General features: G+C 41.0%; 1 protein-coding gene and 1 long non-coding RNA gene across 2 annotated transcripts in view; both read left to right on the top strand.

Annotated features, from left to right (window-relative positions):
• LOC112410073 (uncharacterized) overlaps window positions 1-18687 on the top strand; it is a 55023-nt gene extending 36336 nt beyond the window's left edge. The window contains exons 3-5 of the long non-coding RNA XR_003005321.1: window positions 1395-1448; window positions 17895-17976; window positions 18570-18687. This is a non-coding gene — a long non-coding RNA (uncharacterized LOC112410073). The remainder of the gene's footprint in view (window positions 1-1394; window positions 1449-17894; window positions 17977-18569) is intronic.
• Window positions 18688-22817: 4130 nt separating this feature from the next.
• Window positions 22818-26987, top strand: LOC112410088 (natural cytotoxicity triggering receptor 3 ligand 1). The gene is made up of 2 exons (XM_024760484.1): window positions 22818-24431; window positions 26494-26987. The coding sequence occupies exon 1, from the start codon at window positions 22977-22979 to the stop codon at window positions 23847-23849; it is 873 nt and encodes a 290-aa protein (XP_024616252.1). The 5' UTR covers window positions 22818-22976; the 3' UTR covers window positions 23850-24431; window positions 26494-26987.
• The last annotated feature ends 336 nt before the right edge of the window (window positions 26988-27323 follow it).

Raw genomic sequence — 27323 nt, 5'->3', positions numbered from 1 at the left:
CTGTGTATCTCTTCTTCCACCATTTAAGAATTTATACAAAGATTTAGATATAGGAGAGAAAAATCAAAGCTCGTATTAGGCAAGGAGTTTGTATCGTCAGGTCAGAGGTCAGATTTTTTTATGCTAATATAAAGAAAGTATGATTTAGAAAGTGTGTTGATAGTCCTGATCCAGAACGAACTGATTGAAAGGTGCTGTGCAGTTGGTAAAATATTTTGATACGGGACAAATATTGCTCAAACTATGCTCTCCAACTTGGTAGGTAATTTTGAGACTAGTAAAGGAAAGAAACCAAAGCAGTTCAGATGTTAAATAACTCTATCATTTATTAAAAGAAATGCCACTCATCATTATAAGATATACAATATTTCAGAGGGTGCTTGATAGAACACTGAATATTCTAATATCCACTGTTTGGGCTTGTTTTGATTGTTTGTCCCTGGATAACCAATTTAAAAGATGACAATTATTAAAAGTTAAATTATTACAAGAACACTGGTTAGCTCATTTAGTTGGGTTAGGCCAATTTAGTTAATATTTAGGCCCTTGGATAGATATTGCTAACTCATCAGTATCTGAGCCTCCTGTGCTTTGAGGCACATACAGGAACACATTGACTTGAACGCTTGTAGTTTTACGTGGGCCTCTGACTAGTTCTCGACAATATGGCAAGTGAAATGATGTGTGTTGCTTCTTCTCCAAAGTATTTAAAGTTCAGTATGAGACTCTCTACATCTCTCATGTGCTATCAGGAAATTGTAAAGAAATCCTTGGTTTAACATGGTAGGGTCAAACCTTGCAGTAATAACTAGTCAGTTCTAACGAATATAAACTCATACGCTCTAAAACTGTGATATGGTCACATATAAGATATTAGTGTGTAAGTGTTTTAAATATGGTTATAGTCAGTGTAAATCAAAAGTCATAATTTTAATTAATACCTTGAGTAGTATATAAAATTGGAAAGCTATTTGTTTTCATTTCTGCATAATGGAGAAAACAGTCAAGAGATGTTTGCTGTAACATCTTTAATGTATACTCTTCCTGATATTTAATGTTAATATATACAATCCTATAACACTATTTCCATTTTTAGTGAAAATATCAATGCTGCCATTCATCTCTCAGAGTGTTCTGTGTTGAGCACGCAATCCATGTTTTTAATTGGGAAGGTGAAGATGTTATCACTACAGAGAGGTTTTTCCCTAGAAAAGTAATATTACAATTAGCCATTTTATCAATTTGGCTTGGATTTAGCTCTGTGTAGCAGAAAACCTTACTTAAAGTGGTTTAAAATAGAAACTATTCATTTTTGTGAATAATCAGTTCCAGTCGACTTAATGATGAATTGACTGGTATCTCTAATTCTGTTATCCTTTTATTTTTATCAGTAGAATCCTGCCGCAACACTGAACAATAAGGCATCATTCAACAAAGGCAGAATGGAGGTAAGTGTGTGTTGGAGGGGTGGGGGAAGAGTGGCATCAACCATTTCTGATCCCTTCCTCAGAGATTTTTTCGAACACTTTCCCTTTCTCTACCCCCAAACTTTTCTATCCATTATTGCCCTGAAAATTATGCCTATTCCCAGCCATAGTAAGACTGGAAAAAAGAGCATTTACAGTTCCTGGACTCTTTTTTTTTTTTTAATTGATATATAATTGACCATAACATAGTGTTGTATAACATGTTGGTGATACATTTATATATTGAATATAATTACTACAGTAACAGTAGCTAACACGTTTATCATGGCACACTTTTATCATTTCTTTTTTGGGTTGAGAAGAGTTAGTCTCTTAGCAACTTTAAAGTTTATGATATAGTATGTTGTGCATTAGCTCCCCCGAACTTATTTACCTACTAGTTGTAAGTTAGTACTCTTAAAACAGCATCTCCCTAATTCCCCCAGCCCCTCGTCACCTCGTCCCCATTTCTCTGTTTTCACAAGTTCAGTTTTCTTTGAGATTCCACCTATAAATGTTACCACACAATATTTCCTTTCTCTGTCTGACTTACCTCACTTAGGTTGCCTTCAGGTTCTATCCATGTTGTTGGCAAAGGGCAGAATTTCCTTCTTTCTCAGGGTTGGATAATAAGTCATTGTATATATACCACATCTTCTTTATTCATCTGTAATTGGACCCTTAGGTTGTTTCTCTAGCTTGGCTAGTATAAATAACGCTGCACTGAACATGGGTGTGCAGATATCCCTTCGAGGGATATTGACTGAAACTGAAATTGATTTCAGTTTCTTTCGTTACATACCAAGGAGTGGGATTGCAGGATCATATGGTAATTAAATTTTTAATCTTTTGTGGAACCTCCATGGTGTTCCAATAGTGGCTGCACAGTTTACGTTCCCACCAACAGTGTTCAAGGGTTCTCTTTTCTCCTCATCCTTACCAACATTTGTTTTTTAGGTTTTGTCCCTCCAGGTTTATTGAGATATAATTTTTATATATCACTGTATAAGTTTAAGGTATATGTCATAATGGTTTGACTTACATATAGTGTTAAATTATTTACTGGTATAAGTGTATAGTTAGCATCCATCATCTCATATAGATAGAATACGCAGAAGACAAAACAAGAAAAAATAATTCCTTGTGGTGAGAACTCTTAGGATTTACTCTCTTAACAATCGTCATATATACGATACAGCAGTGTTAACTAGAGTCATCATGTTGTGCATTACATCCCTAGTACTTATTTATGTTGAAACTGGAGGTTTGTAACTTCTGACCACCTTTCTCCTATTTCCTCTCTCCCTACCCCCTGCCTCTTCTGGTGACCAAAGATCTGATCTCACCTTCCTTTTTTTTTTTTTTTTTTTTTTTAAGATTCCACATATAAGTGAGATCATACAGTGTTTGTCCCTCTCTGTCTGACTTATTTCACTTAGTCATGCTTGGCTCCGTCATCGTAATTAATTGACCGTATATGTGTGGGTTTATTTCTGGGCTTTCTACTCTGTTCCATTTATCTATGTGTCTGGTTTTGTACGTATACCATACTGTTGTGGCTACTAAAGCTCAGTAATCTAGCTTGAAATAAGGTATTATGATGCTTCCAATTTGTTCTTTCTCAGGATTGCTTTGGCTATGGGAGCCCTTTGTAGTTCCAGACAAATTTCAGGATAGTTTGTCTATTTCTGTAAAACACATTGGAATTTTGATTGGGAATTCATTAAATCTATAGATCACTTTTGAGTAGTGTAGACATTTTCAAAATATTAATTCTTTCAATACAGGAACATGGATCTTTCCATTTTGGGGGGGTCTTCTTCAATCTCTTTTTATCAATGTTTTATCATTTTTAGCGTGCAAGTCTTTCACCTCCTTGGTTAAGTATACTTCTAAGTATTTTTATGCTATTATAAGTGGGATTGCTTTCATAATTTCTTTCAGGTAATGTGTTGTTAGTGTACAGAAATGCAATCAGTTTCTGTACGTTCATTTTGTACGCTGCAATTTTACAGAATTCATTAGTTCTAACGGTTTTTAGTAGAGTTTGTCATCTGCAAACAGAGAAAATTTTACTTCTTCCAAGCAAATATGCATGCCTTTCATTTTCTGGACTAATTATTCTGGCTAGGACTTCTAGTACTATGTTGAACAGAAACTTTCTAGTTCATGGAAACGTCAAGCGAGTTTGAGATTTTTCTTGTTTCTGAATGTGTTTATCAATATAAACTTCCCTCTCAGAAATCCTTTTGCAACATCCCATAGGTTTAGCTATGTTATGCTCCCATTTTTGTTTGTTTCAAGATATTTCTTGATTTGCCTTTTAATTTCTTATTTGACCCATTGGTTGTTCAGGTTTATATTTTTTAATTTCCACAGATTTGTGAATTTTCCAGGTTTCCTCCTCTGATTGATTTCTAGTTTCATATCACGTGGTCAGAAAACACACTTAGAATGACCTCAACTTGTTAAGACATATTGTGTAAAGATCACCTCTCATGTGATCTTTCCTGGAGAATGTTCTGTGTGCGTTTGAGAAGAATGTATTTTCTGCTGTTGTTGGGTAGAATGTTCTTTATGTGTCTGTTAGGGCATTTCATCTAAAGTATCATTCAAGTCCATTATTTCCTTATTTAATTTGTCTGGATGATCTCGCCAGTGTTTAAAGCCAGGTATTGAAGTACTCGACTATCATTGCATTGCTGTCTCTTTCTCCCTTCATTTCTGTTAATGATTGTTTAATATACCTAGGTGCTCCGTTATTAGAGAGTATGTGTTTACCATTGTTATCTCCTTCTGATAAATTGACCCCTTTATCATTATATAATGACCTTCATTGTCTCTTATGACAGTTTAACTTAGACTCTTTTTTCTGAAAAGTATAGCTACCCTATTCTCTTTGGGTTTCTGTTTGCTTGAAATATCTTTTTTTCATCACTTTACTTTCAGCTTGTGAGTATATTTAAAACTGAAGTGCGTCTCTTGTAGGCAGCATATAAATGGGTCTTGTTTGTAATACATTCAGTCTCTCTATGTCTTTTAATTGGAGAATTTAAACCAGTAATATTTAAAGTTATTATGGATAGATAAACACTTCCTATCATTATTTTGTTCACGGCTCTCTGATCGTTTTGTAATTCCTTAGTTTTTTTTCTTCCTAATTTTTTTTCTGTTGGTGATATTTTGAAGTGGTTTGCTTTGACTCTTTTCTCTTTACCACTTGTATGTCTATTTTAGGTTTTTGCTTGGTGGTTACCATGAGTCTTTAATAAATCAGCTTATAGGTTTATAACCATCTATTTTAAGCTGATAACAACTTCATTGCACAAGAAAGTTTTACCCATTTACTTGCCACCGCCACAGATTTTTAAATTTTTATTTCATTTTGGAGCATAGTTGATTAAAAATGGTGTGTTAGGTTCAGATGTACCGCAAAGTGATTCAGCTATACACATACATGTATCTACTCTTTTTCTAATTATTTTCCTATTTAGGTTATTACAGAATATTGAGCAGAGTTCCCTGGGCTCTACAGTAGGTCCTTGTAGGTTATGTATTTTAAATATAGCAGTGTATACATGTCAATCCCCAACTCCCAATCTATCCCCACCCAATTTATGTTGAGTTCCCAATTTTCATCTTTTTATATTGCTTCCATTAATATAATATTGGAGATATACCTATTTTCAAAACTTTCTTCTGTTGACCTATATGGTAGATTTCAAAGTGACTTATACACTACCATGGCAGTATGAGAGTATTTTGAATTTGACGACATATTTACCTTACCAGTAAATTTTATAGTTTTGTATGTTCTTGTGTTATTAATTAGCATACTTTTGTATTACCTTGAAGATCATTCTTTAGCATTTCTTGTATGGCACCTGTATCTGGATGGACATCTGTCACCCTAGATTTAAGAAGGTTTTAGCCATTATTTATCTGAAGTTTCTTTCCCTTTCTCCCTCTCTTCTCCTTCTGGGACTCCCATAATGTTTCTGTTGATCTGGTCCCAAGCTCACATAGGCTTTCTTCACGCTTTTTCCTGCTGGTTTCTTTATTTTCCTCTGATTAAATGATATCAGGAAACGTCTTCAAGCTCACGGATTCTTTCTATTGCCTGATTGAGACTACATTTGAAGCTGTGTATTGCATTTTTCATTTTACTTATTGTATTCTTCATCTCCAGAATTTATTTTTGTCTCTCTTTTTTATGAATTCTATTTTTTATTGAATTTCTTATTTCAGTCATGTATTATTTCCTGAGTTCATTGATTTGTGTATCTGTGTTGTCCTGAATCTTGCTGAGCTTCCTTAAAATTGTTTTCAATTCTTTCTCACATAATGTGCAGATTGTATCCTTGGGTCAGTTGTTGGAGTATTACTGGTATCTCTGCATTTGAGGGCACATTCGTCTCTTTCAGTCTTTCTGGACTGACTTTAGTAAGGAAAGACATTCACCTGGAGGTGGCTGTAAGGGTGCTAGCTGGGTGGGATGCAGCATCTTTTGTTCCTGGGAAGTCACATTGGCACAGTCCCCATGCCACTCTGCTGGTTGAGATTGATGTCGGTCAGATGGTGGTGGGGGGTCTTCTTGGCCAAGGCTGCAGAGGACGTGCAGGTTGGAATGGCAGGTAGGGCTATTCAGATCTTTCGATGCTGAGGTCTTCCTCTTTGCCCCTTTTTAAATTTTATTTTGTTTTTTTATGTTCGCCCATGGGAGGAGGTTATATCCAAGGGGATCTTTCTTGGAGAATGGGTTGGCATGCTGAAGCTCAGAATCCACAAAGCAGTATTGGAGCCAGGATCCTAGCATCAGGCATATGTGGGACTACCGCAGTGCCTGGGTCCTGATGCACAGGTGCATTCGCTATGACGGTGGCACTCGTGTCTAGGATAAGGGTGTGTGCAGATGTCCTGTAGAACCAATACCTGGGTTTCAGGGGATTACCACTGCGAATCCAGCTGGTGAGAGTGGGGTGTGTGCAGATGTCCTGTAGAACCAATACCTGGGTTTCAGGGGATTACCACTGCGAATCCAGCTGGTGAGAGTGAGGGGATTGCAGCAGTGTCACATGCCCTGGGATGAGAAGTTGCAGTGGTGACTTGGACCCAGAAGGCAGGGTGCAGTAGTAGGGACAGCTGGGGGACAGTAGTATGTCAAAGTCACAACTCTGGTCCCAGGGGTCAGTCACAGGATAGCAGCAACACAATTCACATGGTAGTCTGTTAAAGCTACATGTCAGGACCTGGGGTGCCGGGCATAGAGCAGTGGCAGCATGGCTCTGGTAGTGACAGTTCAGAGCCACAACTCAGGACCTGCGGGTAGGGTCCAGAACGGTGGCAGCTCATTCTCAGTAAGAATGTGTCAGCACCTCAACCTGCCATGGGGGTAGGGCTCTGGGTAGTGGCAGCTCCTCTGGCAAGAATGGGTCACAGATATAACCTGGAACCCCAGAGGGTGGGGCTTAGGGCAGCAAGAGCCCTTCTCAGCAATGACAGTTTAGCATCTTAATCTTGGATGAGGGGTGGTGTTCAGGGCAGTAGCAGCGGCCTTGGCAATGGCTACTCAGAGCTGCAACCTGGAAAGTGGTCGGTGGGTGGTAAGGAGGCAGCAGCATAGTCCTGATAATGGCAGTTGAAGCATGACTTGGGACTCAAGGAGTGAAGCCCAGGGCAGCAACAGCAGCTCCTCCAATAAAGATTTAGCACTGCAACCTGGAACCCAGTGGATGGGGCTGAATCGAGTGTGATCCTGTATTATCTCTGTGATCCCGTTAGTCTTTCTATCTTTATCAGCAGAACGCTGACACGACTGTGAAAATGAAGCCATTATTCAACATAGGAATTAAGAATGGAGATGTGTTGGGGGCCAGGGTAGGAGTGATATCAATCCTTTCTGATCCCTCTCATTGGAGATTTTCCAGAACCCCTTGCTTTTGCCCCCCACCCCAAACTTTTCTATATATTACTGTCCAGAACAGTATCAAAAGCCTGCTCACAGCTGTAATAATGCTGGAAATACGAGCATTTACATTTCCTGGCTCTCTTCTAAAAGCCAGTAAGGGAAAAGTTGGTTGGGACGTGGTTTCTGATCAGTCAAATGAGAATATCTGTTGTAACTATTATTCAAACATTCATATGTCAGTCTTTGTAATAGACACCATTTAATCTGCTGGAAGGCATTCAGTGTGAGAAGTTTTACCTGGTTTCACAAATGGGCAGAGGCTTAAAGAATTTCTTGCCCAGAGATACTCGCCCAAAGTTACTCGCCCCAAGTCACAGAAAGTGTAATGTATCTTGATGAAGAGCCAGTGACCTACAGTACTAAAATACTATTTCAGACTTTAGCCATATTGGAATACAGAGAGTTTCTACTTAAAGGATATTTTGTATATACATGCCACCTAAAACTTAGTGTATGTATTGAAGCGTTCTTTTTCTTAATGTACTATGCTAGCTCAAGTAGGCTTATCATGATCAAAACAAAATTTTAAAAATCACATTATTAACACAAAAGACATCAGACCCTCTTGCTATGGTACTCATGAGAACTTCATTCTCTGACCTTTAGACAGAGTAATAATATATATTTCTTCAGGGTTTTTCAGTTTCCATCGTGATCAGATCATAGCCACATTTCAGTCATAGCTATTCGATCTCTTATTGCAGGTCCTTCATAAACCTATTTGTCTGCTGTATTAGTTTTCCTGCAAACTCAGTTACGCTTATACACTGAAAATTGCACTTCTAACACTACTATTTCATCGCTCTTCATACAACAGCTGCTTGGGTGCTAGTGTCATTTAGGGTTTCTCTCAAGTCCAACCCAGAAAAGATGCATTCTGAAGATTGATCTTTGGATTCAATAGTGTTTGAACAAAAGACACCTCCTGTGAGCACGCTAAACTCAAGGAGTAAGTCAACTTAGGTGGCCAATTACCCATTTTGTAAGAGTGACGATAGGAAAAGTATGAATCCTATACAACACGATCTCGGAAGAGTAAGAAATATGCCTTAACCCAGCAAATATCTCTTACTTGTGAAGGTTTTTTTATAGACTGATCAATACTTACAAAGGTAAGAAATATGCCTTAACCCAGCAAATATCTCTTACTTGTGAAGGTTTTTTTATAGACTGATCAATACTTACAAAGGTAAGAAATATGCCTTAACCCAGCAAATATCTCTTACTTGTGAAGGTTTTTTTATAGACTGATCAATACTTACAAAGAGATGTTAGTTTCTTTTGTTCTAAACTGGCTGATAATGTTCGTAAGTCAACGAGAAAATCACCTAGTGCAAATCTCTACACTGTTCGTTTTAATATCCCACATTTCCACATTTCCCACATATTGATTAGTATCTTTACAATAGATTTTTGGAATTGGATAATAACAACATGAGCATTTTGACAGTATCATGCAGCTGAAAGTTTCCAGCACTTGTACACAACCTACATCTCAATTCCCTTTCCCTTCCAGCCTCATTCATTACTCAATGTATTTTGACACTATTCACTTCCCTTCTTTTGACATTTACACGTGTCCATCGGAACTCTTCTCTCTCCCTCATTCATTACCAATATTGTTTATTGAACATATAATATGTGCCAGTTATTGGGCTAAGATTTGAGTATAGAAAAATAATTTAAACAGGAAAACTCACGCATGGAGGAGGAGGTTTTAGGGTTCAGTTAAGTGTCATAAGTGAAATCATAAAGGTTTGTATGAGGTACCTATGGGGTAAAAGAAAAGAGTACTCAAATAGTTTTAGAAGAGAATCGATGAGATATCATATGGGGATAACAAACGATCTGTGATTTACTCCTCTTTAAATTTTCCTGGGTTTATTGAGATATAACTGACATACAATGTTCTGTAAGTTTAAGATATACTGTGAATTAATGTAATACATCTGTATTAGAAAATAATTAACACAGGGTTAGTTAACACCTCCATCACCTCACATAATTACATTTCTCTTTTGTGGCAAGATCACGTAGATTTACCTTTTTGCAACTTGCAAAAACATAACAGACTTATTAGTTAAAATTACCTGCAGTATATTAGACATCCACAATGTGTTTGTCTTATAACTAGAAGTTTGTACCCCTTGACCAGTCTCTCCCATTATCCCCAGGCAACAACTACTCTAACCTCTGTTTCTATGAGTTCTTTGTTTTTGTTTTGTTTTGTTTTGTTTTAAGATTCTATATATAAGTGCTGGTATATTTTTCTTTTTCTGTCAGACTTATTTCACTTATCATGATGCCTTCAAGGTCCGTCTCTGATGTTACAAAGAGCAGTATTTCATTTGTTCTCATGGCTGAATAGTATTCTATTCTTTTTGATCCATTTTTTCACTGGTGGATACTTAGGTTGTTTCTGTATCTTGGCCATTGTGAATAGTACTGCAATAATCATGGGAGTTCAGATAACTCTTCGAGATCAACTTTTTATTTCCTTTGGATACATATGCCGAAGTGGGATTCCTAGATCATACGGTAGTCCTATTTTTAATTTTTTGAGGAATCTCCATACTATTTCCATAGGGGCTGTGCCAATATACATTCCCACCAACAGTGCATGAGGGTCCTCTTTTCTTCACATCCTTGCCAACAACTTATATCTTGTCTAACAGGTGTGAGATGATATCTTATTGTGGTTTCGATTTGCTTATCTCTTCTGATTAGGGATGTTGAGCGTATTTCCATGTACCTGTTGGCTCTTTGTATATCTTCTTTGGAAAGATATATATTCACTTCCTTGTCCCCTTTTTAAATTGTATTGTTTTTCTGCTGTTGAGTTGTATGAATTATTTACATATTTTGAATATTAAACTCATCAGATATATGAGTTATAAATATTTCCACCTATTCAATAAATTGACTTTTCATTTTGTTGATTCTTTCGTTTGCTGTGCAGAAGCTTTTTGGTTTGATGTAGTCCCACTTATCAGTTTTTGCTTTTGTTGCTTGTGCTTCTGTTATCATATACAAAAATCATTGCCAAGAGCGATATCTCAGATCAGTTTTGCTAGTTTTCTTCTAGGAGTTTTATGATTTTAGGTTTTATGTTTGAGTCTTTAATCCATTCAGAGTAAGGTTTTGTGAATGGTGTAAGATAGAGGTCCAGTTTTACGTTTCTGCATATGTTTATCTAGTTTTCCTAAAACTATTTGTTGAAAAGACCATACTTTCTACATCTAGTATTCTTGGCTCCTTTGTGAAATGTTAGTCAATTGAATATGCGTGGGTTTATCTTGGGGCTCTTGATTCTGTTCCACTGGTCTATGTCTATCTTTATCCCAGTATTTTACTTTTTTTTTTTGTTTTTTTTTGTTTAATTTTACTTTTTTATTACTATAGCTTTTTAGTATAGTTTGAAATGAAGAAGTGTGATGCCTCTTGCTTTTTTTCTTTCTCAGCATTGCTTTGGCTATTAGAAGTCTTCGTGGTTACATAACAAATTTTAGGATTTTTTTTTTTCTTTTAAGGAAAAATACCATTGGAATTTTGACGGTACTGCATTGAACCTATGATGGCTTTGGGTAGTGTGGACTTTTAAACAATATTAATTTTTCTGATTCCTGAACATGGGCTATCTTTCCACTCTTGTGTCTTCAACGATTTTCATCAAAGGCTTGTCGTTTTCAGCGTACAGACCTTTCACCTCCTTGTCTAAATTTATTCCTAAGGATTTTTATTGTTTTTAATGCTATGAACATTGAATTGAATGAGACTAGTTTCTTTCTTTCTTTCTTGATGGTTCCTTGTTGTTATATAGAAATGCAACTAGTTTTTGTATACTGATTTTGTATCCTGTAACTATTGAATTTGTCGATTAGTTCTTACAGTTTTTTGGTGAAGTCTTTAGAATTTTCCATACATAAGATCATATCGTACACAAATAGAATTTTCTTTCTTTCTTGCTTTCTGTTTTCATTGTCCTTCATATGTTTTTCTTGCCTGATGGCTCTGGGTTGGACTTCTAGCACTATATTTAATAGGTATGGTAAGAGTGGCACACTTGTCTTATTACTGATCTTAAAGGAAAAGCTTTTAATCTTTCATTGTATGATGAAGTATGATGTTAGCTGTGGGATTGTCATATAGTACTCAGGTATGTTGATTCTATACCTTTTTAAAATCTATTTATCATAAAAGATGTATTTGTCAGATGCTTTTTCTGTATCTGTTGAGATGATCATACGATTTTTATTTTTCTCTTAATGAACACATTTATTGATTTGCATATGTTGAAACAACCTTGTATCCCAGGGATAAATCCACTTGATCATAGTGTATGAGTCTTTTAATATGCTATTGAATTTGGTTTGCTAATATTTCATTGAGGATTTTTACATATATAGTAATCAGGTATATTGGTTTGTAGTATACTTTTCTTCTAGTGTCCTTATTTGGCTATGGAATCAGGGCAATGCTGTTCCAGTGAAAGGATTTTAGGAGTGTTCCCACTTCTTCAAGTTTTTTGGAAGAGTTTATTTAAGAAGAATTGGCATTAGTTCTTCTTTAAATGTTTGGTAGACTCACCAGGGAAACCATGTGGTCCTTAGCTTTTCTGTCTTGGGAGGTTTTTGAATACTCATTATAGGTCTATTCATATTTTCTGTTTCTTCACGATTTAACCTTGTGAGGTTGTATGTCTATAGGAATTCATCCATTTCTTTTAGGGTAATCAAATGGTTGGTGTATAAGTATTCATGATAGTATCTTAGTAACCTTTGTATTTCTACACAGTCAGTTTTAATGTCCCCCCCTTTCAGTTCTCATTTCTATAAATTTGAGGGTTTTTTCTTAGTCTAGCTAAAGGTAGTTAATTCTATTTATTGTTTCAAAAAACTGGTCTTAAGTTTTATCTTTTCTTTGCTTTTGTTTTGTTTTTGGTCTCTTTTTCTGCTCTGATCTTTCAGGGTCTAGATTAGTTTGTTCTTGTTTTTCTAGTTCTTTGAGGTATAAAGTTAGGTTGTTTAGTAGACATCCTTCCTTTCTCTCAGTATTGCTTTACGTTTCCCGCTTAGAACTCCTTTTGCAGCATCCCATGTTTTGATATGTTGTGTTTTTATTTGTGTTGGTGTCAAGATACTTTTGATTTCCCCTTTGATTTGACTCATTGGTTATTCAGGATTGTATTGTTTAATTTCCACATACTTGTGAATTTTCCTGCTTTCCTCATTATTGATTTGTAATTTCATACCATTGTGGTAGGAAAAGATACTTGGTGTAATTTCAATCTTATGTTTGCTAAGACTTGTTTTGTGACCTATCAGGTGACATATTATGGAGAATGCTCCATGCGCACTTGAGAGGAAAGTGTATTCTGCTGCTATTGGTTGAAACGTTTTCTTGTCTGTTAGATCCACTTGGTAAAGTCTATTTCAAGTCCACCATTTACTTGTTGATTTTCTATCTGAATGATCTATCTACGTTGAAAGGTAGATTGACGTTCCCTACTATTATGGTGGTGGTGTCTATTTCTCCCTTCAGAGCTGTTTAGTTGCGTTGGGTTCATATATATTTATGATATATTCTCTTGTTGAATTGACCCCTTTACATATACAATGACCTTATTTGACTCTTGTTACCATTTTTGGTTTAAAATCAATCTTGTCTCTTCCAAGTATAGCTATTCCTACTCTTGGTTTCCACTTGCATGCAGTACCTTTGTTATCTCTTCACCTGGAGCCTATAAGAGTCAGCCTTAAAGCTGAAGTGAGTCTCTTTAGGTAGCTTATAGTAGGGCCTATTTTGTTTTTAATCTCTCCAGCCACTCCATGTATTTTGATTGAAGAATTCAGTCCCTTTACATTTAGAATAATTATTGATAGGTAAGCCCTTACAAATGTCACCTTATTAACTGTTTCAGGCTATAGGTAGATCCCTTGCTGCTGCTTCTTGCTGCGTTTCTTCGCGATTGGTGATTTTCCGTTGTGGTATGCTTCAACTGCCTTCTGTTTCTCTTTTATGAATCTACTACTGTAGGGTCTGTTTTATGGTTTCCATGAGCCTTACAAACAGTGTTTTCTAACAGCAGTCTGTTTTATCCTGATAACAATTTAAGTTCAGTTGCAATCAAAACTTGACTTTTAAACACCCCCTTTTATGTTTCTGATGTCACAATTTACATCTTTTTATACTGCATATCCGTTAACAAATTGTAACTATAATTATTTTTATTGAATATATTTGACACATAATGTTGTGTACATTTAAGGTGTAAAATATATACTGATTTGATATATTTATATAATGTGATATCATGGCCATTCTTGGCAATTTAGCACCTTTATCACGTTACGTAATTATCCCTCTTTTAGTAGTCATGATAATTAAGTTTGAGTCTCTTGCAGGTTTGATAAATACATATGATATCGTTGTCTATATTTATTATACTGTGCATTAGATCTCTACAGCATAGCTGTTACTCATGGCAAATTTGTACCCTGAAACATCATCTGTCTTACCCACCCCTAGCAGTAATCGCTATTTTACTCTGCTTTTACAGGTTTGACTTTTTTAGATTACATATATTATTGATATCTTACAGTACTTGTCTTTTCTCTCTCGGACGTATCTCACTTAGCATAATGTGCTCAAGGCCCATCCAAATGGACCAAAAGGTGTATACCTGTAGCAAATGGCAGGTATGCACACACACACACCACACACGCCACATAAGGTCTTCTTCATCCTTTATCTGGCAGTGGGCATTTAGGTCGATTTTCATATCTTGGCTGTTGAGACTAATGATGCAGTAAACATGAGAGTGCATGTATCTCTTGGAAATCCTGTTTTCATTTCCTTTGCATATACCCAGAAGTGGTGCTGCTGTATCATATGGTAGATCTATTTTTAATTTTTGAGGAAACTATATTGTTTTCCATAGTTGTTGGATCAATGTATATTCTCACCAAAGTGAACAAAAGATCCCTTTTTACCAATTTTTTTCCAGCACCTGTTGTGTCTCTTCTTCTTGACGGTAGCCACTGTAACAGGTGTGAGGTGATATCTCATTGTAAGTTGGATTCGCATCTCCCTGATGATCACTGATGTTCTGCACGTTTTCACGTGGCTGTTGTCCATGTGCATATCCTCTTTGGGAAAGTGTTTACTTAGTTATTCTGCCCATTTTTAATCAGGTTGGATATTGTTTTTTGGTGGTTGTTATTGAGTACAGTTGACCCTTCAACAATGTGGGGGATAAGGGCTCTGCCCCTCTGCATAGTGGAAAGTCTGTGTTATAAAACTTAGAGTCGGCCCTCCATATATGTGAGTCCGCCATATCCACAGTTCCTAGGCATTAATGGGTTCAACTAATGGATCGTGTAGTACTGTAGTAGTTACTACTGAAAAAAATCCATGAATAAGTTGACCTGCACAGTTCAAGTGTCAACTGTATATGAGTTATTTATATATTTTAGAAATTAACCCCAGTATCCAATATATAGTTTGCAAAGCTTTTCTCTCATTCGGTACACTGCAATTTTATTTTTATTTTTATTTTGGTAATTGTTTCTCTTGCTTTGCAGAAGCTTTTAAATGGGACGTAGTCCCATTTGCTGATTTTTGCGCTTTTAGTCGTATCCAGAAGATCTTTGCCAAAAACAATGTCAAAGAGCTTCTTCCACACATTCCGTTCTAGGAGTTTTAGAGTACCAGGTCTTACGTTTAAGTCTTGGATCCATTTCAAGTTAGTTTTCGTAAGTGGTGTGAGACAGTTATCAGATTTCATTGTTCATCATGTACTTATCCAGTTTTTCCGCACCATTTGTCAAAGAGATTCTTCTTTCCCCAGTGGGTGTTCTTAACTCCCTTGTCAAAATTAGTTGACTCTGAGGACTCTATTTTGTTGCATTGGTCTATGTGACTATTTCTGTGCCACTACCATACTGTTTTTAGTAGTGTACTTGGAAACAGGAGGAGTGATATCTCCAGCTTTGTTTTTATTCTCCAGATCGCTTTGGCTATCTGAGGTCTTTTGTGGTTGCATAGAAATTTTAGAATTGTTTTTTCTATTTCTCTGAAGAATTCCTTCGGTATTTTGATGGAGCTTACATTGATGTATAGAGATTATGGATACTTTCACAATATTAATTCTTCTGAGCCATGAAGATGGGATGTCTTTCCATTTGTTTGTGTCTTCTTCAGTTTCTCTCATCAGTGTCTTCCAGTTTTCAGTGCACAGGTCTTTAACCTTTTTGGATAAATTTATATCTATCTAGGTATATTTTTCATGCTATTGTGAAGAGGGTAGTGTTTTTCAAAAGGTTTTTCGGTGTATAGAAATGGACCTGATTTCTGTATGTTCATTTTGTACCCTGCAACTTTACTACAATCACTGCTTAGTTCCCACAGTCTTTTGGTTGAGTCTTTGGGGGTTCTATATATAAAATCATGTCATCTGCAAACAGTGACACTTTCACTTCTTTTTCTATTGGATGTCTTCTATTTCTTGGTCTTGCCTAATTGTTCTAGCTCTAGCCAGGACTTCCAGTAGTACATTGAACTGGAGTGGTGGGAGTAGACAGCTTTGTCTTGTTCCTGATCTCGAGAAAATGTTTTCGGTTCTTTCTCCATTGAGTATAATGTTAGCTGTGGTTTTCTGATATATGGCCTTTATTACGTTGAGGGATTTTCCTTCTTATACCTAGTCTATCAAGTGTTTTTATAATGAAAGCATGTTGTATTTTGTCAAATGGTTTTTCTGCAGTTATTGATCATGTGATTATCTTTCATTGTACTGGTGTGATTTACTTGTGTATTTTGAACCATTCTTATATCTGAGGGATAAATCCCGCTTCTTCATCGTTTATGAGCCTTTTAATGTGTTCATGAATTGGTCTGCTAATATTTGTTGGGAATTCTCACACCTCTGTTCGCTAGGGATATCGGTCTCTAGTTTTCCTTTGTTGTGATGTCCTTAGCTGGCTTTGGGATTAGGGGAATACTGGCCTTAGAGAATGAATTTGGATTTTTGGGATGAGTTTCAGAATGGGTGGTGTTAAGTCTTCTTTAAATGTTTCACAGAATTCGACAGTGAAGCCAGCTGGTCCTGGTTTTTTCTATGTCTTCCTGATTCAGTTTTTATAGGTTGTGTGTGTGAAGCCCATCGCGTCTAAACTATGGTTTGGTTCAGATGTTTTCTTGATTTTCTGTCTTGGTGATCTCTCCTTGCTGACAGTGGGGTATTGGAGTCCCCTGATAGTACTGTATTGTTTATGTCCCCTTTCAGACCTGTTAGTATTTGGCTGTTGGGAGCTTATATATTTATAATTATTGTATCTTGTGTTGTATTGTCTCCTTCCTCATTATATATATAATGACCTCCTTTGTCTCTTGGTACCATTTTCGGCTTGGAGTCTATTTTGCTTGATATAGATATCACTATGCCCCCTTTCTTTTGGGTTCCATTTGCTTGGAATATTACCATCTTCTCTTTGGGCCTTTGTGTGTCTTTAGCGTTTAAATTGGTCTCCTATATCCAGCACATAGTTGCATCTTACTTTTTTTGGAAAATCCACTCCACTCAGGCACTCCATGCCTTTTGATTGGTGAGTTTGATCCATTTACATCAAGGTTGATTATGGATGCGTAAGGACTTACTACTGCTGCCACCTTACCTTTTGCCTTCTTCTCATTTTGTGTCTTTATCCTTCTGTTTCAAACTACCTTTGTAAATTTTTGGTCTTCCATGGTGATTTGCTCAGTCACCCCTATTTGTCTCAGGTTTCTAGATTTTCGCTTTGTGGTTACCAGGAGGCTTACATAAAACAACATCTCACATCTCATAGGTAAAACAGTCCTTTATTCTGCATCTTATCTTCATTTGCCTGCAAAGGTTCCTCCACTCTTTTACTCCCCCCTTTTTCTCTATGTGATTTCACAAATTATGGCTTTTATGTTATGAATTCAGTAATATTGAATTCAGTAATATTGTAGTAGTGTATTTTAATGCTTTTTTTCCTTTAACCTGTTTGGTATAATTATTTAACCCACTGTTGTCTGTTGTAAAACAGTCATGGTTTTCTAATTCCGACTGTCTATTACCCTTTTCAGTGTTTTATGTTCTTTCATTTCGTGTGTGTCTCTAATTAGTGCCTTTTTGTTTCTGTTTGAAGAACTCCCTTCAGCATTTCTCTCAATGCAGGTCTTGTGGTGGTGAACTCCCTCAGTTTGTCTGGGAAAGCCGTTATTCCTCCTTCACATCTGAAGGGTAATTTTGCCAGATAAGGGAAGAGTATACCTGGCTGGCAATTTTTCATCTTTTGATATTTTGGATATGTCATTACACTGTCTCCTAGCCTGTTGCTGAGAAGTCTGCTGGTAGTCTAAATGGGGGATCATTTTGTAAGTTACTTTTTTCCCCTTTGGCCACTTTTAAAATTCTTTGATTTTTTTTTTTACAGTTTCCTTATGATGTATCTTGAAGAAGGTCTTTTTTATCCACAAGGCCAATAGAATGCCTTAGTATGTCCAGTTCCTTCTTTGGTAAGTACTTAGCTATTCTATTATTTCTTTAAATACACCCTCTGCCCCCTTCTCTCTTTTTACCTCTGGTATCCCCATTATTATCATTATCTTGGTTTTCCTAATTGAGTCTAATAGCTCTCATAGCATTTCTTCACTTTATTCAAATCTTAGTTCTCACTCCTTTTCCGTCTAAATCATTTCTAAATTCCTGTCAGTCATCTACTTCACTTTCTTCCATCTGATCTCCTCTAGCACCGATGCATTCTTTCTTATAATTTCAATTACTGTGGTACAGTATTCCTTCTAGTCAGTATTCCTTCTAGTCATTAATTATGTTCGAGTTTTTTGAGTTTTCTTGTAGCTTGTTGAGTTTCTTCAAAACAGCTATGTTGAGGTATTTATCTGTTGGACTGTAGTAGTCCATATCTTTGAGTTCAGGTGCTGGAGAACAGTCATTTTCTTTTGGTGGTAGCATGAGTTTTCATAGTGTATCATTAACTAACTAACTGTGCCTTTGCTGTAACGTGTAAAGTAGCAGATAGCTTTCTTAGTTACAAAAATCGTTTCCTTAACATTTTAACATGCTGACAAAACTTCCTTTTATTTACCAGAAGGTGGTGATGCCCTTCTCACTGGCCCGGACTGTCCCTGCTACTACACTTGGGAGAGTACATATAAAAACGAAAGGTATTGCAGAGTTGCGGGACGTGTGGGCTTAGCACCTGGGGCTTTGAGGGTCCCCAACACACCTGTCAGGGGAGTCTCTGATTGCTTGCAAGACTCTCAGAGGTCTCTTGCCGTATCTCCTGCTGAAATCCTGAGCAGATAGCAGGTAACACTTTCACAAAGGCTCACAGAGGCCCCTTCCTTCTCAGAAATCTGCATTGTGCCTGAGAGAAACCTCAGGGTACCTCCAGCTATAACGTTTGCAGGTGCTGGCACTTTTCACTTCCTCTGCCAGAGAAGTAGCTGCTGTCACTGCTGCCACCATTGCACTCACCAAGTGAGCTCTGGAGAGAGGGGTCCACTCCGGCCATTCGTCCCTTTGTCTGCCTCCAGACTTGTTTCTATCCTGCTCAGCTGGTTTGCCAAGTTCTTCTGTCAGACTGGCGAGAGCACCACGAATGCCCTATCTCCCATGAGTGTCTTCCCACTTCTGTACTCGCCAGATTGTTTTTCCTGTGGTGGGTGGTGGGTGAGGCAGGCTCAGGCCTTGGAGCTGCAGCATCTTTAGATGTCCACTGGGTGATCTCTCGGGTGTCCTGGTGTACTGTGCAGAGGCCCTTTGGTTTGGTTATGTTAGAGACATATAGACGTACGTAGACATCCAGTTAGTTGTAAATCGAAAGGAAGAGAAAAAAAGAAAACCATTTCATGCCATGACGGTGACATCCGACTACAGCTATTTTGATACGTTTGTTCTTTAACCTTTATATTAAAGCAGTTAATGATATTAGAGTAGTTAACGTATCCCTAAATTGAAATATGAGAGTATTGTGAATATGACTAGATGCTTACCAGTGTGTTGTATCTTTTCATGGTACCTTCAGCTTGATGAACTCCCGTCGGCATTTTTTGTAAGGTAGGTTTAGCGTTCATAAATTCCCTCAGCTTTTTGTTTCTTAGGCAGGCTTTATCTCACTTTCTTTCATTTATGAAGGATATGTTTGCTTGGTAAAATAGTCTTGGTTCGCTGTTTCTCTCATAGTAGTACTTGGAATGTATCATCCGTTTCTCTCTCTCCTGGCCTGCGAGGTCTCTACTGAGAAAGCTGCTTGATAGCCTGAAGGAAGTACTCTTGAATACCTTAAAAAATTATCTTACCGTTAAATCCTTTCTTTGACTTTTGACTGGTGTTTTAGCATAATGTGTCTTGGAGAAGATCGTTCTGGGGTAAAGTTTGGGGGTCACCTATTAGCTTCCCATACTTGGATGTCCAAATCCCTTCCCAGGTTTGTGAATTTCTCAGCCCTTATTTCTTTAAGCCCCCTTATTTCCTTAAATAAGTAAGTTTCTATCCCTTTGCTCTTTTCCTTCTGGGGCTCTGCTGTTTTCTTGATGTTGTCCTGTTAAGTCCCATAGACGTTCTGTTTTCTTCTCTGATTGGACAATTGATCTATCTGCTGAGTCTTTGTCTCGTCAAGTCTGCTGTTGAAAACTCTGTTGAATTCTTTCATCCACTCGTGTTTGTTCAGGTCTTTTCATGGCCTGACTGTGGTAAGAGAAGACTTTTACCTGTGGACAGAAGTGTGCTTACGCATAGTATGAGCCTGACTCAAGTGGTGCAGGGCTGCAGGCGTGGGGTGTGTTATCTCAGGCCTCTGTGGTGCACAGAATCAAACAACTGTGGTAAGCACTGCAACGCAGTGGGGTGTGTCCTCAGTGGCACCTCTTAGCTTAGTTCAGCAGCTAAGAACTGGGGCAGGCAAATGGAATGGTGGTGTCCAGAGCCAGTGTGTGCACACACTCAGCTATGGGGGAACAGCTTAAGGGGCCCACATCATTGGTGGGACCAAAGCACACAGCAACGATTGGGGCCAACTACAGGCTCACTGGCAGCTGCAGGGGCCCTGGCTATAGGCATGCTCTCTTGTGGGGGGGTGGATACTTTCTACTCCTGCACTCGCACAGTGGTGGGTGCACGGGTGCAGAGGCTTGTCCAGAGTGCCTGCCAGGTGGTCTGCGGTAGGGGTTCTAGACTGGTGTCGTCTTACACAGAGCCCTGGGCTGACGTCAGCAAATATCTGTGGGGTAAAAGCAGGTAAAATAAGAGAGAGAGTTCTCTTTGGGGTGACCTTGCTGGCCCCTTTAGTAGCGTCATCCTATAGAGCAGGTCACTGTGATCCACCATCACTCCTGCTGCATGGCTGCTATTGGTAGCCACCGTTTTCTTTCTTGTTGCTAGTCATCTCTATATACCTCGGCTTTGCTGGCTTGCATGGGGTGAAGCCATAGAAAGACCTTCACTGGGTGTCCCAAAAGCCTGGGGAAGCTCATTACTACTCACCATACTCTTCCTTTTGCAGCAAACTCTTTCTAGATGGGAAGTTCCCTCTTGGGGCTAAGCAGTACCAGCTTGGTGAAAGCTTGGTGGACGGATGATGCAGGCAAGATGAAGTTGTCTCCCTTCTCTATTTAGTCATGCCCTTCTTCTGGTTTTCTGTTCTGCTGTGTTGCTTTTATACACGGACTCTGCCAGTTTTTGTGGACAGCTGTTTCTTTGTTGATCTTTGTCAGGGGATAGAGGCCTGGTTCTTCTGCATCTCCATTTGGTCTTTAGCCTATCATTTATTCTTGAAGACGATGAAAAGAAAAAGTGTTTTTGTTTACCAATCAAAAGGAGTAACCTGAGAATAGGATACAAAGTATGAAACTGTCTGACATGTTTGGAATTATATATCCTGATGCTCAGCATTCTATCCAGAGAGCTTTGTATATTTACGGATAAGATAACCAAATTTGCGGTATCTCTCTATTTTACTAAAGAAAGGAAAGACAACCTTTTTGCAGAGTTACACACTATATTTTTATGCTTATATTTGATGTAATATTTTCTTCAGACATCTTTTGTATTTAATGCTGACCCCTTTTCATCCCTTTTTCAGATATCATTGCATTTATCTGTACCAACCACTATGCTCAGAGCACTATCGTTCAACTCCATTGGCCTTCTTCTTTGAATTCTAACACAAAACCTATTTGGGGGCTATTGCCTATGCTGTTTCTATGCCTTGAATGTTTATCTCCAGAATTTTTGTACGTCTAGCTCTTTCACATTCAGTTCTTCCCACCTTATTATTCTTACCTATCTCAGATCACTTCCCTCATGATCCAAGTATATGCAACTCTGACATCTCCCAGACATCTTATATCATTTATTTATTCTTAGTTGATAATCTTCATAGCACATCACTATCTGAGATTAACTTTTTCACATATGAGTTCCATTTTCCTTCCTCCTCTTAAGCACAGGACTGGTAAGAGTAGGAACAATGGCTTCCCCATTTGCTATTGTGACTCCAGCAACCAAAATAGGACCTACGATGCACCTCTCTTCCCAAACCCTCACAACTGCAATTTAACCTTCTACTTGGGCTCACTGCCCAGCTTGTTGGTACCAGTGCAACCTCAGCTCTACAAGACAAACAGAAGATCTTTTGCTACTATGTTCGGAGTCAGCACCACAACACTGAGAGAGAGCCTCAAGGCATAAGAAATGGAGTAAGTTACTACAACATTGATGTGGGAACCTGCAAAGTCTACATGCATTCTGTATAATGTGTCTGATGGCCCCGGACCACTATAATAAAGGAACTGGCATTATAGCCTGCGGCCTACTGTCCGCAGGCTGAGAGACTATTAGGAGACTCGACTCAAGTGTCAGGCAGCCTCTTCAGCAAGGGTTCCTGTTTCTATCCAATAAGCTGGGGAAAAAACTGCCTTCTACCCAACGCAGCAATGTCCTTCAATAACTAGCTCAGACTTGAAGCTGGCTTTGTAGGCTAACACAAGCATAGTAGAGTCATTAAAAAGTTTCTTCATCAACCAGAGAGAGAAACCGCAATCCAAAACAAGTGTGCACGGTACTCAGGAAAGAAAGGACTGGCGCTGATGGCGACAGAAGATAACAATTAGGAAATGTAAGTGGAAGGCCAACTGGCCCGCAATGCATCAGACCGAAACTCTCCGGACCGCCCAGTTCCAGGGACTGACCTGGGGACTTTCCGCCCGGCCCAGCCTTCCCGCCTTTCGAGGGGCGGGACTGACGGTCCCAAGACTGATGCAACCGGCACCGGATATTGCCACGATACCCGAAGAGACCACCAAATAAGGAATACCCTGCGCCCTCCCAGATTCACCACACCCCTTTCCCTATAAAATCTTGCCCGGGTGCAACTTCTCTGGCCCCTTGCTCTCAGACCAGTGAACCTCGCCTGGGAGCGCTCCCTAAGAAAGCTCTCTTGAAGCTTTCCTCCGACCCTCAGAGTCCCTGCCCAGCAGACTCCCTGTCCTTAATCATGGCCGTGTCAGGGACTCCTCTCTCCAGGCCTCGGGCAACTGTGGAGACATCCCAATCACCTGACCGCCCTCCGACCTGCAGTGAATTGGAGACTGAGACCAGGGACAGACTGGGGGTCATGGGAACCTCACAATCGAAACCAGATCCTAAGACGCCCCTGGGGTGTCTCCTAGCCAATTTTACAGCCCTCGGTTTCTCCCAAGATCTCCGTCGCCGACGGCTTATTTTCTATCCCACTGTGGCCTGGCCACAATATCCTCTAGACAATCGATCCAAATGGCCTCCCGAAGGGACTTTCGATTTTAACATCCTCTGTGATCTGGATAATTACTGCCGCAGGACGGGCGAATGGTCCGAGGTCCCCTATGTTCAGGCCTTCTGCTATTATTTGTGCTCCCGCCCTTCCCTCTGTGTCGATTGTTCCACTTCCCAGATCCTTCTTGCCAAACAGACATCTCCTACATTCAAGCCCCTAATTTCCTTTGACGATGACCCCTCTCCACCAGCCAACCCCCCAGAATCTCCCACCTCTCCCCCTTCCAGAGCTCCTCTCCAACCTCCACCCTACCCTGAAGCAGTCCCTCCTCCTCCCGAACCTGCTCTGGCCCCTCCAACTGCTCCCCCGCCTACCCTCAACGGTTTCTCCTCCCACGCCCTTTGCTTCGCTCTCACAACTCCCAAGATCCAAATGCCCTCTGAGGGAGGTAGCAGGAGCGGGTTAGAGTTCATGTTCCCTCCGAGATCGCTCTCAAATAGAAAAGCGATTAGGCTCCTTTTCTGCCGACTCTTCCCGCTACATCAAAGAATTTCGCTACCTCTCTCAAATCTACGATCTAACCTGGCACGACATCTTTGTGATCCTATCTTCTAGTCTGACCCCTGACGAGAGGGAAAGAATTCAAACTGCTGCCCGAAACCATGCAGATCAGGTTCACCTTACCGACAACTTTGTGCCTGTCAGAGCACCTGATGTACCTGGCACCGATCCAGGCTGGACTTACCAGGATGGCCAAGGTGGCCACCGTAAACGCGACCTCATAATCCGATGCCTCCTGGCTGGCTTGCAGGCTGCCACTCGTAAGGAAGTGATAACCCAAGAACCTAACGGAAATCCGGCTATCTTTCTCAATCGCCTTACAGAGGCCTTAACTCTCTACACCCAGCTGGATCCCGACACCCTGGCAGGGACAGGGGTCTGCAAAAGGCAACCCCACCAGGGGCCTGCTTCAGATGCAGAAAAGAAGGCCACTGGGCTCACCAATATCCCAGCTGCAGGCTAACGGACCACTGGAAGAGTGACTGCCCTACGACTGGCCCTCCCTCAGCGTCTCCACGCAGTGGGCAGGCCGACCCAACGGCATTACCCCTCGAACTGCTGGGATTGACTGACAGCGCCCGGACTCGAAGACCCCCATCACCCTCACCGAGCCCAGTGTAACGCTACAGGTAGCGGGTAAGTCCGTCTCATTTCTGGTGGACACGGGGGCCACCTATTGGGTCCTGCCTGTACTTACTCCAGGCCAGTTTCTCCTTCCCACTCCAGACCGGTCCACACCCATGTCATATCGAAGGACTCCCTTTTACTCATTCCTTCCTAGTCATACCATCCTGCCCAGTTCCCTTGCTAGGCCGAGATGTCCTTTTCCACTTAGGGGCCTCCCTGCAGCTGGTTAGACTTGACCCTAAGGTCCCCTCCTCCCAACTCCTGCTTCCTCTTCTCAGCCTGTCTCTACAACCCTCCCCCTCCTATTCCCCCTCTTCCAATCACACCGAACCCAATCAATCCCCAAGTCTGGGATACTTCACCGAACCCAATCAATCCCCAAGTCTGGGATACTTCGAAGCCTGTAATAGCAACACACCATTCCCCCATCCTCATCCACCTAAAGGACCCCTCCAGATTTCCATCAAGGCCCCAGTTTCCCATCTCTGAGACTCACCTTAGGGGCCTACAACCTATTATTATCACCAGACTCCTAAACCAGGGACTCCTTATCCCCACTGACTCTCCCTGCAACACCCCCATCCTACCTGTCCGCAAGGCCTCTGGGGCTTATCGCCTGGTCCAGGACCTGCGACTAATCAGTGAGGACATAACTCCTCTCCCCCCAGTAGCACCAAACCCATACACCTTGCTCTCCCATACCTCCCCATCCACAACCATACCCCCCATCCACAACGCACTTTACGGTTCTGGATCTCAAAGATGCCTTTTTCACTATCCCCCTACATCCCGACTCCTATTTCCTCTTCGCCTTTACCTGGACAGATCCGGATACTCATACTTCCAGTCAGCTCACCTGGACAGTTCTTGCCCAGGGCTCCCGAGACAGTCGCTCGCACGGGACCTCACTGTACTCATACTTCCTTCTTCCCCAGGGCTTCCGCGACAGTCCTCACCTCTTCAGTCAGGCGCTCGCACGGGACCTCACTTCCTGCTCCCTTGCCCCCAACACACCCCTTCAATATGTAGATGAATTCCTCCGTTGTAGCCCGTCTCTCAAGACAACACACTGCTGCAGATCTCCTCAATTACCTTGGCTCTCACGGTTATCGGGTCTCCCCAGCCGAGGCTCAGTTTTCTGTATCTTCTGTAACCTACCTGGGGCTCCACCTTACCCCTACCACAAAAGGTCTAACAGCCGACCGCACCCGGACTATCCGTGAACTCCAGCCTCCGGAAACAGCGGAACAAATTCTCTCCTTTTTGGGCCTTATAGGATTTTTCCGACACTGGATCCCTAACTTTGCTCTCCTCGCTAAACCCTTATATCTAGCCACTAAAGAAACCCCTCAAGGACCCCTCACCTCTCCTTCCACCGTTCGACAGGCCTTTCTCACCCTCCGTAACGCTCTGATACCTTCTCCTCCCCTTTCTCTGCCCAACCCAAACGGACGTTTTTGTGGATGAACGGGCCGGAATAGCCACGGGACTCCTCCATTCGGGGATGGCAACCATGCCTTCGGGCCCTAGCAGCAGCCGAACTGACCAAACAAACACTCAAACTGACTCTGGCCCACCCACTAACCGTGTTTTCCTCCCACCCGCTGGTCGACCTCCTAGGCCACAAGTCTCTCTCCCTCCTGGGTCCCTCCTGCATCCAGGAGTTCCACCTACTATTCATTGAAAACCCAGCTATTTCTCTTGATCTCTCCCCTCACCTGAACCTGGCTTCCCTCCTGCCTATCTCTGGCACCAGGACCTCCTCTTCCCACTCCTGCCCCCAAGTCATAGAGGCCCTCAGCCCGCCGAGAGAGGGACTCTTTGACACCCCTCTTTCAAACCCAGACCACACCCTCTTCGTAGAATACTCGGTCCTGACGGGTGCTGACGGGCAGCCTATGCGGTGGTAACTCAACTATTATCAAGGCTAACAGCCTCCCAGAAGGGACAGCCTCTCAAAGAGCTGAACTGATAGCACTCACGCGGGCCCTCGACCTCTCTAAGGGCCAAAGGGCCATCTTTCTCCCTATGGTTGCAGGCGTTTCCCTCACCTCCTCTCTCGTTGCTGCAGGCATCAGGGGAGGAGCCCTAACTCACAGTGTCTCAACATCCCGGGACCTAGCACAAACTCCAGCTAGCCATCGAGGCTTCTGCCGCCTCCATCACCTCCCTCCAGCACCAGATCACCTCAGTAGCCCAAGCTGCCCTCCAAAATCAACAAGCCCTGGATCTCCTGACGGCCGACAAAGGAGGTACCTGCCTCTTCCTACAGGAGGAATGCTGCTATCACATCAGTGAAACAGGACTCGTCAAAGACAAGGTAAACGCCCTCCATCGCTTAAGAACTCCAACGCAGACACCAACAGTCCGCCTCCCCAACTGGTGGCGATCCACCCTCTATACCTGGCTAACAGCAATCTTAAGCTCCCTGTATTCTTAGGTTCCTTCGCAGGCGCATGGAGGAAGGCTCTAGGGTGGCCACAAACCAAGTGCTCCTCGCTTACACCTTGCTTACTACAGAACCCCCCACTGGTCTCCCCTAAGCCTCGGATCTCTGGTCGCCCCACTCCCCTTTCCACCCCCCCCCACCCCCATTCAGCATGAAGTAGCCAGAGATCAGAACGCTGCCCCATTACACCAAAGATGTCAGGATGTAAGGCCAACTGGCCTGAGGCAGGGGAATGCAATCAGATTCACAGGTTGCATCAGACTGCATCAGACCGAAACACTCCGGACCACCCAGTTCCAGGGACTGACTGACCTGGGGACTTTCCACCTGGCCCAGCCTTCCCGCCTTTCGAGGGGCGGGACTGACGGTCCCAAGACTGATGCAACTGGCACCGGATATTGCCACGATACCCGAAGAGACCACCAAATAAGGAATACCCTGTGCCCTCCCAG

The sequence above is a fragment of the Neophocaena asiaeorientalis genome, unplaced genomic scaffold (genome assembly GCF_003031525.2).
Source record: "Neophocaena asiaeorientalis asiaeorientalis breed wild unplaced genomic scaffold, Neophocaena_asiaeorientalis_V1.1 scaffold174, whole genome shotgun sequence".
Classification (NCBI taxonomy): domain Eukaryota; kingdom Metazoa; phylum Chordata; class Mammalia; order Artiodactyla; family Phocoenidae; genus Neophocaena; species Neophocaena asiaeorientalis.
Note: the sequence above shows the minus strand (reverse complement) of the source record. Positions and strands in the feature narration are given on the sequence as shown.